Source organism: Mustela putorius, unplaced genomic scaffold, assembly GCF_011764305.1.
Source record: "Mustela putorius furo isolate JIRA1106 unplaced genomic scaffold, ASM1176430v1.1 tig00004043_pilon_pilon_pilon, whole genome shotgun sequence".
In the NCBI taxonomy this organism is placed as follows: Eukaryota; Metazoa; Chordata; class Mammalia; order Carnivora; family Mustelidae; genus Mustela; species Mustela putorius.
The window spans coordinates 381469-395763 of record NW_025422178.1 but is presented as its reverse complement, the minus strand read 5'-3'; the positions used below and the strand labels follow the sequence as shown (position 1 = coordinate 395763).

The window sequence follows — 14295 nt, the reverse complement described above, 5'->3', positions numbered from 1 at the left end:
CTTATACTACATTATGGTAGTATAATTTGAAAGTCAGACATCTTTGAATTGTATAGACTAGGAACTTCTTTAGCCTGAAAGGATACTCCTAATTAATAACATCACCAAAAATACAAGATTCATCTGAAAGACTATAGAAATAAGAAGACTTACATAATAAAATTACTTTCAATTTATACTAACCAGAATGTTCTCGTCCTAAGAATTCTATTCCCACTTCCTGCAGGGCGCCGCTCAGTCCTTTTGGTTTTCTTCTATAGAAAATCTAACCGAATAAAAGAAATATATCCAAAAAAAGTTACTATTAGAAAAACTATGTATTAACACTTACTATTCATAATTTTTCATTCTATTAGATTTGGAATATGCTTGTTTTGTTGTCATTTTTACATTCTTTAAGAAATGTATTTGTGGGGGTGCCTGGGTGGCTAAGTGTGTTAAAGCCTCTGCCTTCGGCTCAGGTCATGATTCCAGGGTCCTGGGATCAAGCCCCACATCGGGCTCTCTGCTCAGTGGGGAGCCTGCTTCCCCCTCTCTCTCCCTGCCTCTCTGCCTACTTGTGATCTCTGTCTGTCACATAAATAAATAAAATCTTTCAAAAAATGTATTTATGTGAAAGTTTAAAGTTTAAAAAAATTTTATTTATAGTAACCTATACCCTTGCATGGGATGAAGTTTAATCATTTTTCCATAGAAGGAAAGAGACCATGACCCCATTTTTGACCCTTACCTTGTAAGTTACTCTGAGATCAATCCAAGAATTTAAGAACATGGGTTTTATCAGCTGTTTTCTTTTACACTCACACTCCAGGCAAACCCCCAGGTCCCAGTCTGCATTAAGTATATTAAAATAGAACAAATTCAATGATGCCAGCAGTTTTTATATTTATAAATATAAATTTAATACTATAAATATATAAGATAAATAAATATAATAAATAAATATATTTATAAATAAGATATAAATATAAATATATAATGTATATATAATACAATATAAAATATATAATATAAATATAAATCATTTATAAATAAAAGGTTGAAATATTATGTAAGATTTAGAAAGAAATAACACATAGAATATAATATTTATATAAATGACATATTTAGGGGCGCCTGGTGGCTCAGTGGGTTAAAGCCTCTGCCTTTGGCTCAGGTCAGGATCCCAGGGTCCTGGGATCGAGCCCTGCATTGGGCTTTCTGCTCAGCAGGGAGCCTGCTTCCCTTCCTCTCTCTGCCTACTTGTGATCTCTGTCAAGTAAATAAGTAAAATTTTTTTTTAATTTTTAATTTTTATTTTTTTAATAAACAAAATCTTAAAAAATAAATTAAATTTTAAAATGACACATTTATATATATATAAATTTATATACATTTTATGAGCATATAGTATACTATCATTACATACTATATACTGAAGTATAATATGTACTATATAAAGAATATAAACTACTGTATATACTATAACAATATACTATATAAAATGAAACAGGACTTAATTGCTGTTAATATCTAACAATTATTCACTTTACATAATTTACTATTAAGAAATAAGGTTGGTAACTAAGTCTCAAAATGATTCCTTAAACACCCAATTAAACACTTTCTGAGTATCTCAGAAAGAAGAGTAAGGTATCAAATTACAAGGCCCGGAGAAGGTTATCTGCTTTCAACATTCTAGAAATTACTAACACATAGAATGTAATATTTATATAAATGACAGATATCTTATAGAAACCTAAAACCAAAAATATGACTAACAATGGCACAGCGTTGCTATCAACGACTATTAATTGCAACGCTGTATCATAGGCATACAAAAGATCGACTTAAGCGGCCCATTTTTTCCTAATATGAAAGTATAAAGCAAAGGATGTGAGTGGAATGAAGACTCTTTTTAATTCAAGGTTGTAGAAAGTAGCATAAGAGTTTTCACTAAATCATCTTTGCCTGGAGCCAGAAGAACAAAGAAGTACAATCTAGAAAAATTCTTAGGGTTATGTCTTAAAAAATTTTAAAGTATCGCAGGATGGTAAAATTTGAAAAAGATGAATAAATTTTATTTTCCTTGGTTAACATTTGTTAGGCACTGAGATTTCTTTTCAAGTCCTAAGAGGTTAACAAGTACAATTCTTACTACAGATAAAGAATTCACAGTGGTTATCCCACTCATTTATGCTTGATAGATACAACTTGTTTTTTACCTGACCAAGTAACAAATGCACATAATTTTACTTCGGAATTAGGCGGATCTGAAATCCCAGTAGTAAAAATAATTTTCTTCTGTTGCTGAATCTTCTGAACCCATTTACAGAACTGAGATAAGCAAATCCTCAGGGGGACTCCTTCATCTACTTGAGCCTGAGTAAAGTCACAAAATCTGAATTTAACAATCGAATTCCATAATTACTGAATACATCATTAGCACAAAATTAAGCACTATAGAGGCATGTAAAAAAGAAGAGGTCTGGGCACCTGGGTGGCTCAGTTGGTTAAGCATCTGCATTTGGCACTGTCATAATCCAGGGTCCTGGGATCAAGTCCCACATTGGGCTCCTTGCTCCCCTGGTTCTCCCTTTGCCCCTCCCCCCAGCTCGTTTTCTCTCTCTCTCTCTCTCTCTCTCTGTCTCTTGCAAATAAATAAAACCTTAAAAAAAAAAAAAGAGCTTCTGACTTAGAATTTAGAAAAAGATGCTAAAACACATGGAAGAGAGATAATATAATGATAAGAACTCTGCAAGATAAGAAAAATTAGGCTGTTCTAGCTAAAATCACACAGAAACATAGTAATTAAATCCTGACTGATTTCCATGAAATTAATTTAATTTCCATGAAATAAGTTTGATATTCATTTTTACAACACTATTCTATCTAATTTTTAAAGATTCCAACAGAGTTCTGGAGGGAACATTATTTCTAACAGTACATAAATCTAATTTCAAATGGTATATACTTTTTATTTTCTTTTAAAAACTGATTTCTGAATTTTATTTATTTATTTTTTTAAGGATTTATTTATTTTTAGAGAGAGAGGGAGAGAGAGCATGTGCAGGGTGAGGAGAGGGAGAGAAACTCTTAAAGCAGACTCGCCACTGAAGTTGGAGCCCGATGCGGGGTTCGATCCCAGGACCTCTAGATCATGACTTGAGCTGAAATCAAGAGCCAGCCACTCAGGCAGCAGAGCCACCCACATGCCCCTGATTTCTGAATTTTAATATTTGCATTATACTTTCTTGGTTTTGGGGGGCAGGGTGAGAAGAGAGGTAGGGAAAAGAAAAGGGCATACCTGTTTTATGCCTGTCAGTTCCATGCAAAATTCAGAAAGAATCGGATGTTCTTGAGGCTGAACGTAAGCATGGAACTCAGATTCAATCTCCCCAGTTGATGTGTTCAGCAATACTGCTGGAAATTCAACTACACGAAAAATTCAATTGACACTTGAATACATAATTGTTAAATTAATGCTGTCATCATTCTAAATTAAACATATTTAACCATCATATAGCATTATTAGATAGTCACTAGTTCAGTAAAAGCATATTAAAATGACCAAAGCAGTGTGATATAATAGTTATAATAAAATTGTACCAAAGACTAAATCAGAATATTAAAGTTGTATCTATTTAAAACTCTTGAATATATTTCTACAATTAAATATTAAGACCATATGGAAGTTAAAATGTATTTCTTTTAGCAAAGGTATTTTTTCTGTCACTATACAATTGAGATTTTGTATGAAATTCTAAAATAATTTTATATACTTTTAGATGTTAGACTTTTGTTCTTTTTTTGTCAAGTCAGGTTTTATAGTAAACTACCAATTCATAGGGTATCTTATTTCCTTTAAACTAATTGCTAACTACTTTATATCTATTAGTGACTCCTCTTGGCTAGCTTTGGCCACTGGCAGTCCAGACTTACTTATTTCTTGGCTCCGGTGGCGTTTCCCATCATTCCAACATGTTGACTCAAAATCAATGACAATTAAGTAGTCAAACAACTGCTCTGCAAAACAAAGGGTGACCTTATGGTTTATCAGTGTTAAAAGTGCAAGGATACAACATGTAAAGAAATGAAGCACAATACTTACTGGATTTGCTTCTTCCTAGATTTCCATTTGCTGGTGCAACTGACTTTTTTCTAATTAATCCAAGCTGCCTAAAATGTAGAACAACCAAGTATGTTCAACAAAAGCATTCACACTCCTGTTTGAATATGCTAACAAACTAATGTTATAACCCTCATTATTAATGTATTTATGTGAGTGACTGGAAATTGAACAACTTTGAGAGCAGACAACCTTGTTTGTTTTTTTTAATTATTTTTATAAACATATCATGTATTATTTGCTCTAGGGGGTACAGAAGACCTTGGTTCTTTTTTTTTTTTTTTTTTAGATTTTTATTTATCTATTTATTTGACAGAGATCACAAGTAGGCAGAGAGGCAGGCAGAGAGAGAGGAGGAAGCAGGCTCCCCGCTGAGCAGAGAGCCAGATGCAGGCTCGATCCCAGGACCCTGGGATCATGACCTGAGCTGAAGGCAGAGGCTTTAACCCACTGAGCCACCCAGGCGCCCCAGACCTTGGTTCTTATATTGACTGCCAAAATCTCTTTTGATTTTAAGTCATTAAATTTTAATAGTCATTTTACCTGCATGAGCCTCAAAGTTCATATTTGCAAACTTAAGAGTAATTCCTTCTGCTTTCCTTATTTGACAGTAAATACTGAGGAACGTGAGTGATTGCAGAGGTAAAGATGCATTGAAAAGCTTATTTCCGCCTTTTCATTTTTCAAGCCCTTGCTATGTGCACAGACCAGTTCTGAGGAGATAGTGAAGATCCAGTCTTCCAGGAGCTCCACATTACAGCTGGGTAAAGAAAGTAGACCCCCATGGTAAACTACTATAAGGTAATACATGACAAAGGATCCGCAAAGGCAATACTTGAATTCACAGAAAGGGATGAGCTTCCTTAGGTGTTAAGTAAGACAACTACTTCGAGGAACAGGTCAAGCTTAACTAGCGGACACTTCCTGTTGCCGTTTTTTTTTGTTTTAAGACCTGTGATGGGAAATGCAAGGAGTTGGGAATAACAGCGAACATTTATCTAATTTCTTACTACATAGCAAGCACTGAGCTCTAGTGATCTCACTTAATCGTCAAGAACTGTAGGATTGTTGCTCTCTCTATTCTTTGGATGAGAAAACGGATTCAGTAATTCGCCAAAGAACACAGATTTGGTATGTGAAAGCAGAATCGACCAACTCTGAAGCCCACGCTATTTACCACTACATTACAACAGTTCTTTCGAAATCAGAAATGTGTACAGCGTGACCAGGAATCAGGGAGAAGGCTACAATAAATCACAACACGACTTTAACGGGTCACTAGCAAGTGGTAGGGTGAACAGCTTGACGGTGAAGGGGGGCTGCCTGAGACCTTGCAACGGCCTACCAGGCGCGGTCACGTCCAGTTCGTTTCCAGAGGCCTAGAAAGGGCTGACAGTGGCTCAAGGCCACCCAGTCCGAACCCTGGTTCTTCCACCCTCGCGCAGAGGGCGGCCTGAGAACCTCGAGACCGAGATCCAAGCAGAGACCTTTCAGTCCGGGGCAGACAGTGCAGGTCGGAGACGCCTGGGCTGCAGAGAATGAAAGCTGACCCCGCGGATGCGCACTTCCCAGGCCGGCTGCGGGCGCCAGCGCTCGACCAGGAGCCACCCTCAGCCCAGAAACCCCTCGCGTACCGCGCAAGCTTCTTGGTCGCCATTCCCGGCACTCCTGACTCCTCCGTGCCCAACTGCCGGAAGTCGTTAAACCACCACTTCCGGTCCGTTCAAACGCCTGGCGCGTCCGAGAAGGCTGCGGCGGCGGCGGCTTTGGCTGCGACTGAGGCGGTTGGCGGCGGCTGCGGCTTCGGCTGTGTGCCCGGCTTCTCTTCGGTGTTTTCGGGGCTCGGGGGCGCGGGGAGTGATTTTTTGCAGGGAAGTCGTCTTGGCAGCAACTTTTTCCCTCTTTTTCAACGGGCGGAGGCGCGTTTGCGCCGTTGGGGAACCGTTTCGAATCCGGCCTCAGCGCGGACGGTAAAACCGTTGGTGTCGGTGCGGTTTTCTCCGCCGCGGCGCAGGGAGGATAGTGAGCGCTCTCGCTTCTCCGGGAGGGCTGGGAGAGCTCCGTGCACTGAATTTAGGCGAGGATCTGAGGAAGGCTGTAGGCTGTCGAAGCCCCGCCTGCTCACCCGTCCGGAGGCGGCGTTTCCTCAGCTCTCGCGGGTCTCGCTGGTCTTTCTCCACAGCCGCATGGATCCCGAGAGGGAGAGGAGCGGGGGGCACCCCAAGAAGGGCAGGAAGAGGAGGAGGGCCCCGAACATGCCGCTCGGGGCGGCTGAGGCGATGAGAGCCCGTCGGGATCTGGAGGAGAGGCAGCCCGAGGCCAAGGTGAGTAACGAGGAGCCCCAGTGGGCGGCCCGGGGAGGTGCGGAGGGGCCAGGCCGCCCCCCAGCCGCCTTCCGGGCCCTGCCTGCCCTGGAGGCGGACGGTTAGCCTCATCCACCCACTGTCCTTTCGCAGTCCTGCTTTCCAGTCCGTAAAATGGGAACGATGATGTTAATGCCACCTACCTCAGGGCTGATACGGCTCTTTAAAACTGGGGTGGTGCTTGGGACCCAAAAAGAATGTTCACTCAACAAATGCTTAATTGAGTCTTTTGTATGTATGCCAGTTCAGGGGATATCCCAGTGCACGAACCCCAAAGTCCCTGCCCTCGTGCGGTTTACATGCCACGCCAGTAAGGGAATAATAAGGCTGATGAGCGTCCCTGCGCTGTACTGAGAATTGAATATACGTGGTCCATCCCTTCAGTTATCAGGTTTCTGTTGTCTCTCCTGTGCTGGGCACTGCCCTAGGCAGTTGAGGAACGTCAGTGAATAAAGAGGTTACTACTTCGTTCCAGTGTAGAGAGACCGAAGACAGACAATACATAGACATTATACACAGGTTTCCCCCACTATAGGAAAGTAGCAAAGAAGCATTTATTGATTTATGCTGGGGGTGGAGGGAGGTGATGGGGATTGGAAGCGTTTCCAGACTCCCCAAAATAACCTTTGTTAGGTTTTCTCATATCTCAAGACAGATTTTGCTACTTGATGCACAAAATCAAGATAAAGCGCAGATTTTCACTGACACAATTCAAAGCTATGGGGGTCTTCATGCTTAGTGTAGTTCTTGGGGAAGGAGCTTGGCTGTGCCACTTTGCTTGGGGCGTGTGCTGCTTTTATAATTGGTTTGTTGTGAAACAAATGCTGAAGGTAAAAGCGAAAAAAGGCACAGTGCTAACAGGTCTCTTGTAAAAGGGAAGTGGCAGGACACAAGCTTTCAGAAAGTTGGGGATACCTGTAGGATGTAAAATGGGAAATAGTGCTTTGAAAAAAAATTTTTTTTAATTTAAAAGGGATTCTTTTTTTGCCTATCAAATTGGCAAAACAACTTCTTAAAGGTTAATATGGTGAAAGTATAAGGAGATAGACCATCTCATCACTCTATTATTTTGAAACAATCTGAAACTTACAGAAAAGTTGCAAAAACAGTACCAGAAACAACCCCAACAAGCATTTGAAAGTGATTGCTGACAATGCTCCCACCCATATTTAATATGTGTTATCAATAAACAGTGCTGCATAACCACAATGCAACCATCAAAATTAAAAAAAAAATAACATGGATATATTGTTATCATCTTATTTTCAGACCCCATTCAAGTTCCTCATTTGTTCCAGAAATACCCTTTTTAGCAATAAGATCCAGTCTAGAACCATGTGTTACATTTAGTTATCTTGTCTTCTTCAGTCCATACAATTCTTTAGTCTTTTCATTGACATCTATGGCCTTACTACTCTTTTTTTTTTTTTTTTTTAAGATTTTATTTATTTATGTGACAGAGAGAGATCACAAGTAAGCAAAGAGGCAGGCAGAGAGAGGAGGAAGCAGGCTCCCCGCGGAGCAGAGAGCATGATGTGGGGCTCAATCCCAGGACCCTGGGATCATGATATGAGCCAAGGCAGAGGCTTTAACCCACTGAGCCACCCAGGCACACCATTACTACTCTTGAAGAATCCTGTACCAGTTATTCTGTAAAATGTCCCTCAAGTTAGGTTTGTTTCTCATTGATTAATTTCAGGTAATACATGTTTGGCAGGAATATCACAGAAGTGACGTTCTTTCTTTGTATTTTGTTAGGTTGTACATGATTTTATTTGTCGCATTCTTGTTTTCTTTTTCTCTAATTCTATGGAGAGATGCTTCCTTGTTAAACTTTTAATTCATTTTTTTATTAGTATGAACTCATTGCCTATTTCATTCAATAAGTTATAATCCATTATTACTATATTTATTTATGGGATATATTTATATCCCATATTTGAACATTAAGCTAGCTTCTGTGTCCTTTGCACATGACCTCATAATTCTTTGAACATTTCCTTACTTTTTGCCACAAAAAGGTGTTCCAGGCTCATCTGTGCTTTTCCTGCCCCAGCGCTGGAATCAGTAATTTTTGGCGGGGGGATGCTTGGTTCTTTTTAGTAGAGAATGACATTTAGAAACCCAAGGTTCGGGGCGCCTGGGTGGCTCAGTGGGTTAAGCCGCTGCCTTCGGCTCAGGTCATGATCTCAGGGTCCTGGGATCGAGTTCCGCATCAGACACTCTGCTCAGAGGGAGTCTGCTTCCTCCTCTCTGCCTGCCTCTCTGCCTACTTGTGATCTCTCTCTGTCAAATAAATAAATAAAATCTTTAAAAAAAAAAAAAAAAGAAAAGAAACCCAAGGTTCTGGGTACTAGATGTGCTCAGTACTATTGGGATGTCAATACCCCCAAAAGAAAGCTAGGAAATATGTATTTATATATCTGTATATGTATATACACACACATACATGTTTACATTTAAATATTTTTCTATCCATACATACTAAAATCTCTACTTGCAATGTGTTTCCACAAGGTTCATTCTTGCTTTCTCTCTCCATGTTTATAATTTCCTTCTCTATTCAGTGAGACATCTGTCAGTACCTTCAGTATATTTGACCTGTTCTCCATGGTGCCACTGCCCCACACTCCCACACCCTCTTCACCTTGCTTGGGCTCTGTCGTCCTGCACCATGTGCCAGGCCACCCTGCTGTGTGAATGCTCCTGTCACTACTGTGACAGGCTGCTATCCTTCATGTACATGGATACCCTCACCCTGTTCAGGCTCTGAATCTTGTGACAGGCCACTGTTGTCCCTCAGTATTGGTGAGGGACCCTCCTTCCCTTACATACTTTCTGATACCTGATACCAGCCCTCACTGCTGTCCACTGCCCACTGCATGGATGCCTTCATACCGCTCAGGTTTTGACACCCCACAATGAGCCATCCTTCTGCACCCTTAGTCCTAGCTCTCTCCCCTAGAGCTTCCCTCCTTCCCCCACTCAGGCTCAGACTCTCATACTTGGCAACCATATTTACTCACTGCCACAGAGGCCCTACCTACCTCACTTAGTTTCACTTTATCAATCTCGTGTTTTTGATTAGTAAATATAAATTGGTATATTCTTTCAAAAATTAATAGTACTTGTCACAATTAAATAGTTGACCCTTGAACAACATGGGGGACTGGGGTGCCAACCCACCATCTACCCTCCCTGCCCTGTGCAGGCCAGAATCCATGTGTAACTGTTGAGTCCCCAGAAACTTAACTACTTAAAGTCAGAAACCTTATCAATAATACAGGTAACCAGTACACCAAAAACCTTACTGATAACATAAACAGGTGGTTAACACATACTTTGTAAATTACATGTATTATATACTGTATTCTTACAATGAAGTAAGCCAGAGAAAATGTTACTAAGAAAAGCATAAAGAAGAGAATACATTTGGGGCACCTGGGTGGCTCAGTCATTAGGCGTCTGCCTTCAGCTCAGGCCATGATCCCAGGGTCCTGGGATCAAGCCCTGCATCGGGTTCCTTGCTCAGCGGCAAGCCTGTTTCTCCCTCTCCCAGTCCCCCCCTGCTTGTATTCCCTCTCTCACTCTCTTCTCTCTGTCAAATAAATAAATAATCTTAGAAAAAAAAAAGAGAATACATTTACCAGAAATGAGCTACGTATAAGTGGGTCTACACAGTTTAAACCTGTGTTGTTCAAGGGTCAACTTGTATGTGCTTATTTTGACCAGGAACTTACTGGAGAATTTATCTAGGTACACAGGAATGTTTGAAAGGATGCTTATGATACTGTTTATAATTTTTTTTAAAAAGTGTCATCAATAGGGAATTTTTTTCATATACGTTGTAAGTGTTGAGATAAATTTTACAGAATGGACTATGAAAACTGGTGTTTGTTACATTTAACTGATATGAAAAGATATTTACTGATTTTGGGGGGATGGGAGGGTTACAGAGTTCATTACCAAACAGAATGTATACTCTAATTCTGTAGGGGCAGTATAATATAGAGATAAAGAATTAGGCCCTTTTTTTAGGAGGGAGAAGCTTTAGTGAACTCCCTGTTTCCCCAGAATAATGTCAGATTCCTTAGCTTAGACCGCATTGATCTATGACCTGACTTCCTCTTTTCTCTACTCACAGATCTCTACTGCTCTACAACATGCCATCTTGGTTCCAGCCAAACAAAATGACATGTTTAGACACAATGTTCCCCCCCTTTCAAGACAACCCCAGTATTTTTAATATCAGTGAAGCTATCCCCCAAACTCTCTAGTCCCCAAGGCAGTTAGGCTCTTTACTCCTATACTTTTATAATAGCACTTACCCACTTTGTATTGGAATTACCTATTTCTGTATTTTCTTTTCTCTTAGTAGAATGAACTGGAGAGCATGCATCATGTTTCATTCATTCTGTTATCCCTAGCAAGAAACCAAGTATCGGTAGTAAGGTTTCTTACCAATGTTTATTAAATATTAATAATGTTATATCACAGGTTGTTGTTTTAGACCTTCATTTCCAATTAATTAGATCCCTCCTTATATCTGCATATAATTTGCTTTGCTATGATCCTGTTCTCAATAGTTCTAATTTTTTTGTAATATTTTGTTTATCTATTAGAGAATGAATGGTGGGAGGGGCAGGAGAGAAAGAAAGAGACTCCCTGCTGAGTAGGAAGCCTGTTGAGGAGTTTGATCCCAAGACTCAGCTTAACCAACTGAGCCACCCAGGCACCCCCAGTCCTAATTTTTTTTTTTAAGATTTATTTATTTTAGAGAGATCGAGAGCAAGCATGTGTGCGGGGGAGGGACAGTGGAGGAGGGAGAGGAGCAGACTCCCTGCTGAGTGGGGATTCCCAACATGGGGGGGTGCTCAATCCAAAGACCCTGAGATCATGACCTGAGTCAAAATCAAGAGTTGGACACTCGACTGACTGAGCCACCCTGACGCTCCAGTAGTCTTGATTGTTAATGACTTGATATATCTTTGCAGAAAGCCCGCTTATCTACCATTTTATTTGCTGAAAACTGTGAAGTAACCCACGACCAGTTATGTGAATTGCTGAAGTATGCAGTTCTGGGCAAATCCAGTGTTCCTAAACCCAGGTATGAGATGAACTTAAATGGGGGGTATAGACCCAAGGTTTCAAACTAGTGTATAGAGGGTCACATATTCCTTAATTGACATTATTTGTTTGCCATACAGAATGTCCTAAACTTTTTCTTTTTTTTTAATGGTGGAGGAGGGGCAGAGGGGGAGGGAGAGAGAGAATCCCAAGCAGGCTGCAATCCCAGTGTGGAGCCTGATGCGGAGCTCAGTCTCATAACTCTGAAATCATGATCAAGAGTCGGATGCCTAACCAACTGAGTCACCCAGGCTACCCCTACATTTTTTCTTTGCAGGTGTTGCCAACATTTAATTTGGTAATTCCTTTATTAAAATCTTCCAAAAATTCTTAAGATCTGGCAATTGTTCCTCTATTCCCAAATGGCAACAATTTGTCAAAGCTGAATAGTAGCCTTCCCCTTATAAATGGGGCATGTATACTTTAGTGTACCACTTACTGGTAAATAAGGCCTGTTTCCCTTATTTACATTATCTGTCTGGCTGCTTTTTGGTTTGCAACCCTCTTGGGAGCTTCCTGGGTATAAACTGATGCCCAGCACAGTTACTGGAGGGTAGGGAGAGACTGAAGAAAGAGGCAGGCTGTGCCAGGTTGCTAAGTGGCAGTTTAATAAACGAAGGGAACTTGCATATAAGGCTTGTCTGTGGCAGGAGGAAGACAAATGGATTCCTACACGTGCCTGCCAAATCTTAAAAAAGTGTATATAGAGGCCTTAACTAGGTTCAGTCCTATGAACCATGCAGGTATTTTCAACACCACATCACTCTTTCAAGGCTGTGTCCTTGGAGCAGCCTCTGGGATCAGGAAAGATAAGCAGAACCCACATTCCAAGGACAGAGGAGAAGGGGTGAGGAGCCTTCAGGTGCCGGGCCAGCTGACATATCTGCAGGCAGTCATGTCATTTCAGTGATCTTTCCCAACACCATTTAAAGGCATTTTGGTTTGTAACCCCTAGTCCATTAGGGGTTACCCAATTGAAATACCATGATCATGGTTAAGTATCCCAGTTCATCTTTTTTGTTCCTTTCACATTAAGAAACAAAGACAATTTTATTATTCTGATATCGTCAATGCCACTGTTAAATGTCTAAAGAAAATTGCTTTTGTATATGTACCAGTAAAAATTTTACAAAACTTTTCAGTTTTTCAGACATACCTATGTGAGAGAGATTGACTAGATAACTCAAAAGCCATCTTCTCCATTAACAAATATTACCAGTAGTCTGTCAATTTATCTGAAACTGGCTTTCTTAAAGCTAGTCATGTGATTATTAGCTTAGGAAGAACTCAGCAGGGGCGCCTGGGTGGCTCAGTGGGTTAAGCCGCTGCCTTCGGCTCAGGTCATGATCTCAGGGTCCTGGGATCGAGTCCCACATCGGGCTCTCTGCTCGGCAGGGGCCTGCTTCCCTCTGTCTCTCTCTGCCTGCCTCTCCATCTACTTGTGATTTCTCTCTGTCAAATAAATAAATAAAATCTTTAAAAAAAAAAAAAAAAGGAAGGACACAGCAGGTAGGGATTTTGAGGATATGCCTTTGTAAAATGAGTTTATTTCCAATTTAAAACAAATCGTAATAGGATTTTAAATTTGAATACATTGTGTTTCCCTTGTTATCCTAATTGATTTGAATGCAGTAAACAATTATCTTATTTGAATTCTGTACAATAGTAGCTGTTCTTTGCTGGGCAGTCACTGAGTAATGGTAAATGGTAAATTTCATTAACTGTTGTTCACTACTTTTTCTTCCACACTTCCCTTTTATATGTCTATACCTGACTTGATGATATCACCTTTAGCTGTATTGGTTTGATTTTTCAACAGCTGGTGCCAGCTTTTTCACCAAAACCACCTGAACAACGTGGTGGTTTTTGTACTGCAGGGAATGAGCCAGCTACACTTTTACAGGTTCTACTTGGAGTTTGGATTTCTCCGAAAGGCATTCAGACATGTAAGTTAAGAAAACTTTGTATTAGGGCCTGAGTTGAGTCCTCTCATCCAGAGACTAGTGCACGTCTCAAACTGCTCTCAGGCAACCTTATTGAACAAGCAGTAGAGGTTGTAGAAAGCAAGAAAGATTAAGATTCAGAGCTCTCCTGTTGAGATTAGGTTTGCCTCTGATTTTCTTTGATAATTTAGGCAAAATATTTATTACCAGATTACAATCTATATATAGTTCCCAGGCTGATTCTTCCTATTTTATTCAGGCTATGATGTTTTTAAAAATTAAAAACTCTATGTAAGTCTGTGTTTTTTGGCCTCCTGACAACATCACAAAATTGGACATCCTTAGAACAGTATCTGGAGCTGAATAGCAGCTGTCATCTTTAGAAGAGGCATGTGCTCCCTGTTTTCCTTCCCATAGCCACCTCCAGTCTTTATTGGACTGTTTCATCCATTTACCTCTGAGGGATTTGAGTTGGTGAGTCCTAATCTCTTTGGGTCTCCATTTTCTTTTTTGCTTTCATTTATCAAAGGGTACATACATGCTAGGGCCTACATCAATCAATCTGTGTGCATCATCTTTAATTCTTAAAGTACTTCTGTGAGAGATAAAAATATCTTTTATATGTGAGGAAACTGAATAACTTGTCCAGGTTATAGCTAGAAGTGGTGGAGCTGAAATTTCAGCACAGGTGAGCCTAAGGCTGGAGATCTCAACCTTTCAGCTTTGCTGTGTCATCTGTATTAACTACCTGGCA

General features: G+C 40.3%; 2 protein-coding genes across 4 annotated transcripts in view; one reads left to right on the top strand and one right to left on the bottom strand.

Annotated features, from left to right (window-relative positions):
• ERI2 (ERI1 exoribonuclease family member 2) overlaps positions 1 to 5861 on the bottom strand; it is a 59189-nt gene extending 53328 nt beyond the window's left edge. Inside the window, exons 1-7 of one of the 2 annotated variants that reach the window (XR_006604572.1) lie at positions 5743 to 5861; positions 4091 to 4158; positions 3922 to 4005; positions 3287 to 3414; positions 2205 to 2361; positions 731 to 831; positions 184 to 265 (exon numbers count right to left, since the gene is read on the bottom strand). Coding sequence is in view for 1 of the 2 variants with exons in the window: in XM_004780154.3 (XP_004780211.2) it covers positions 184 to 265; positions 731 to 831; positions 2205 to 2361; positions 3287 to 3414; positions 3922 to 4005; positions 4091 to 4158; positions 5743 to 5765 (643 nt within the window). In the remaining variant the exon portion in view is untranslated. The remainder of the gene's footprint in view (positions 1 to 183; positions 266 to 730; positions 832 to 2204; positions 2362 to 3286; positions 3415 to 3921; positions 4006 to 4090; positions 4159 to 5742) is intronic. The other variant, XM_004780154.3, reaches the window with a different exon arrangement.
• The window catches only part of REXO5 (RNA exonuclease 5), a 64902-nt gene that overhangs the window by 24263 nt on the left and 26344 nt on the right, over positions 1 to 14295 (top strand). The window contains exons 1-4 of one of the 2 annotated variants that reach the window (XM_004780158.3): positions 5949 to 6078; positions 6291 to 6432; positions 11466 to 11578; positions 13418 to 13544. In XM_004780158.3, coding sequence (XP_004780215.2) covers positions 6295 to 6432; positions 11466 to 11578; positions 13418 to 13544 — 378 coding nt within the window. In that variant the 5' untranslated portion in view covers positions 5949 to 6078; positions 6291 to 6294. Of the gene's footprint in view, positions 1 to 5948; positions 6079 to 6290; positions 6433 to 11465; positions 11579 to 13417; positions 13545 to 14295 lie in introns of those variants that run through there. The other variant, XM_013049776.2, reaches the window with a different exon arrangement.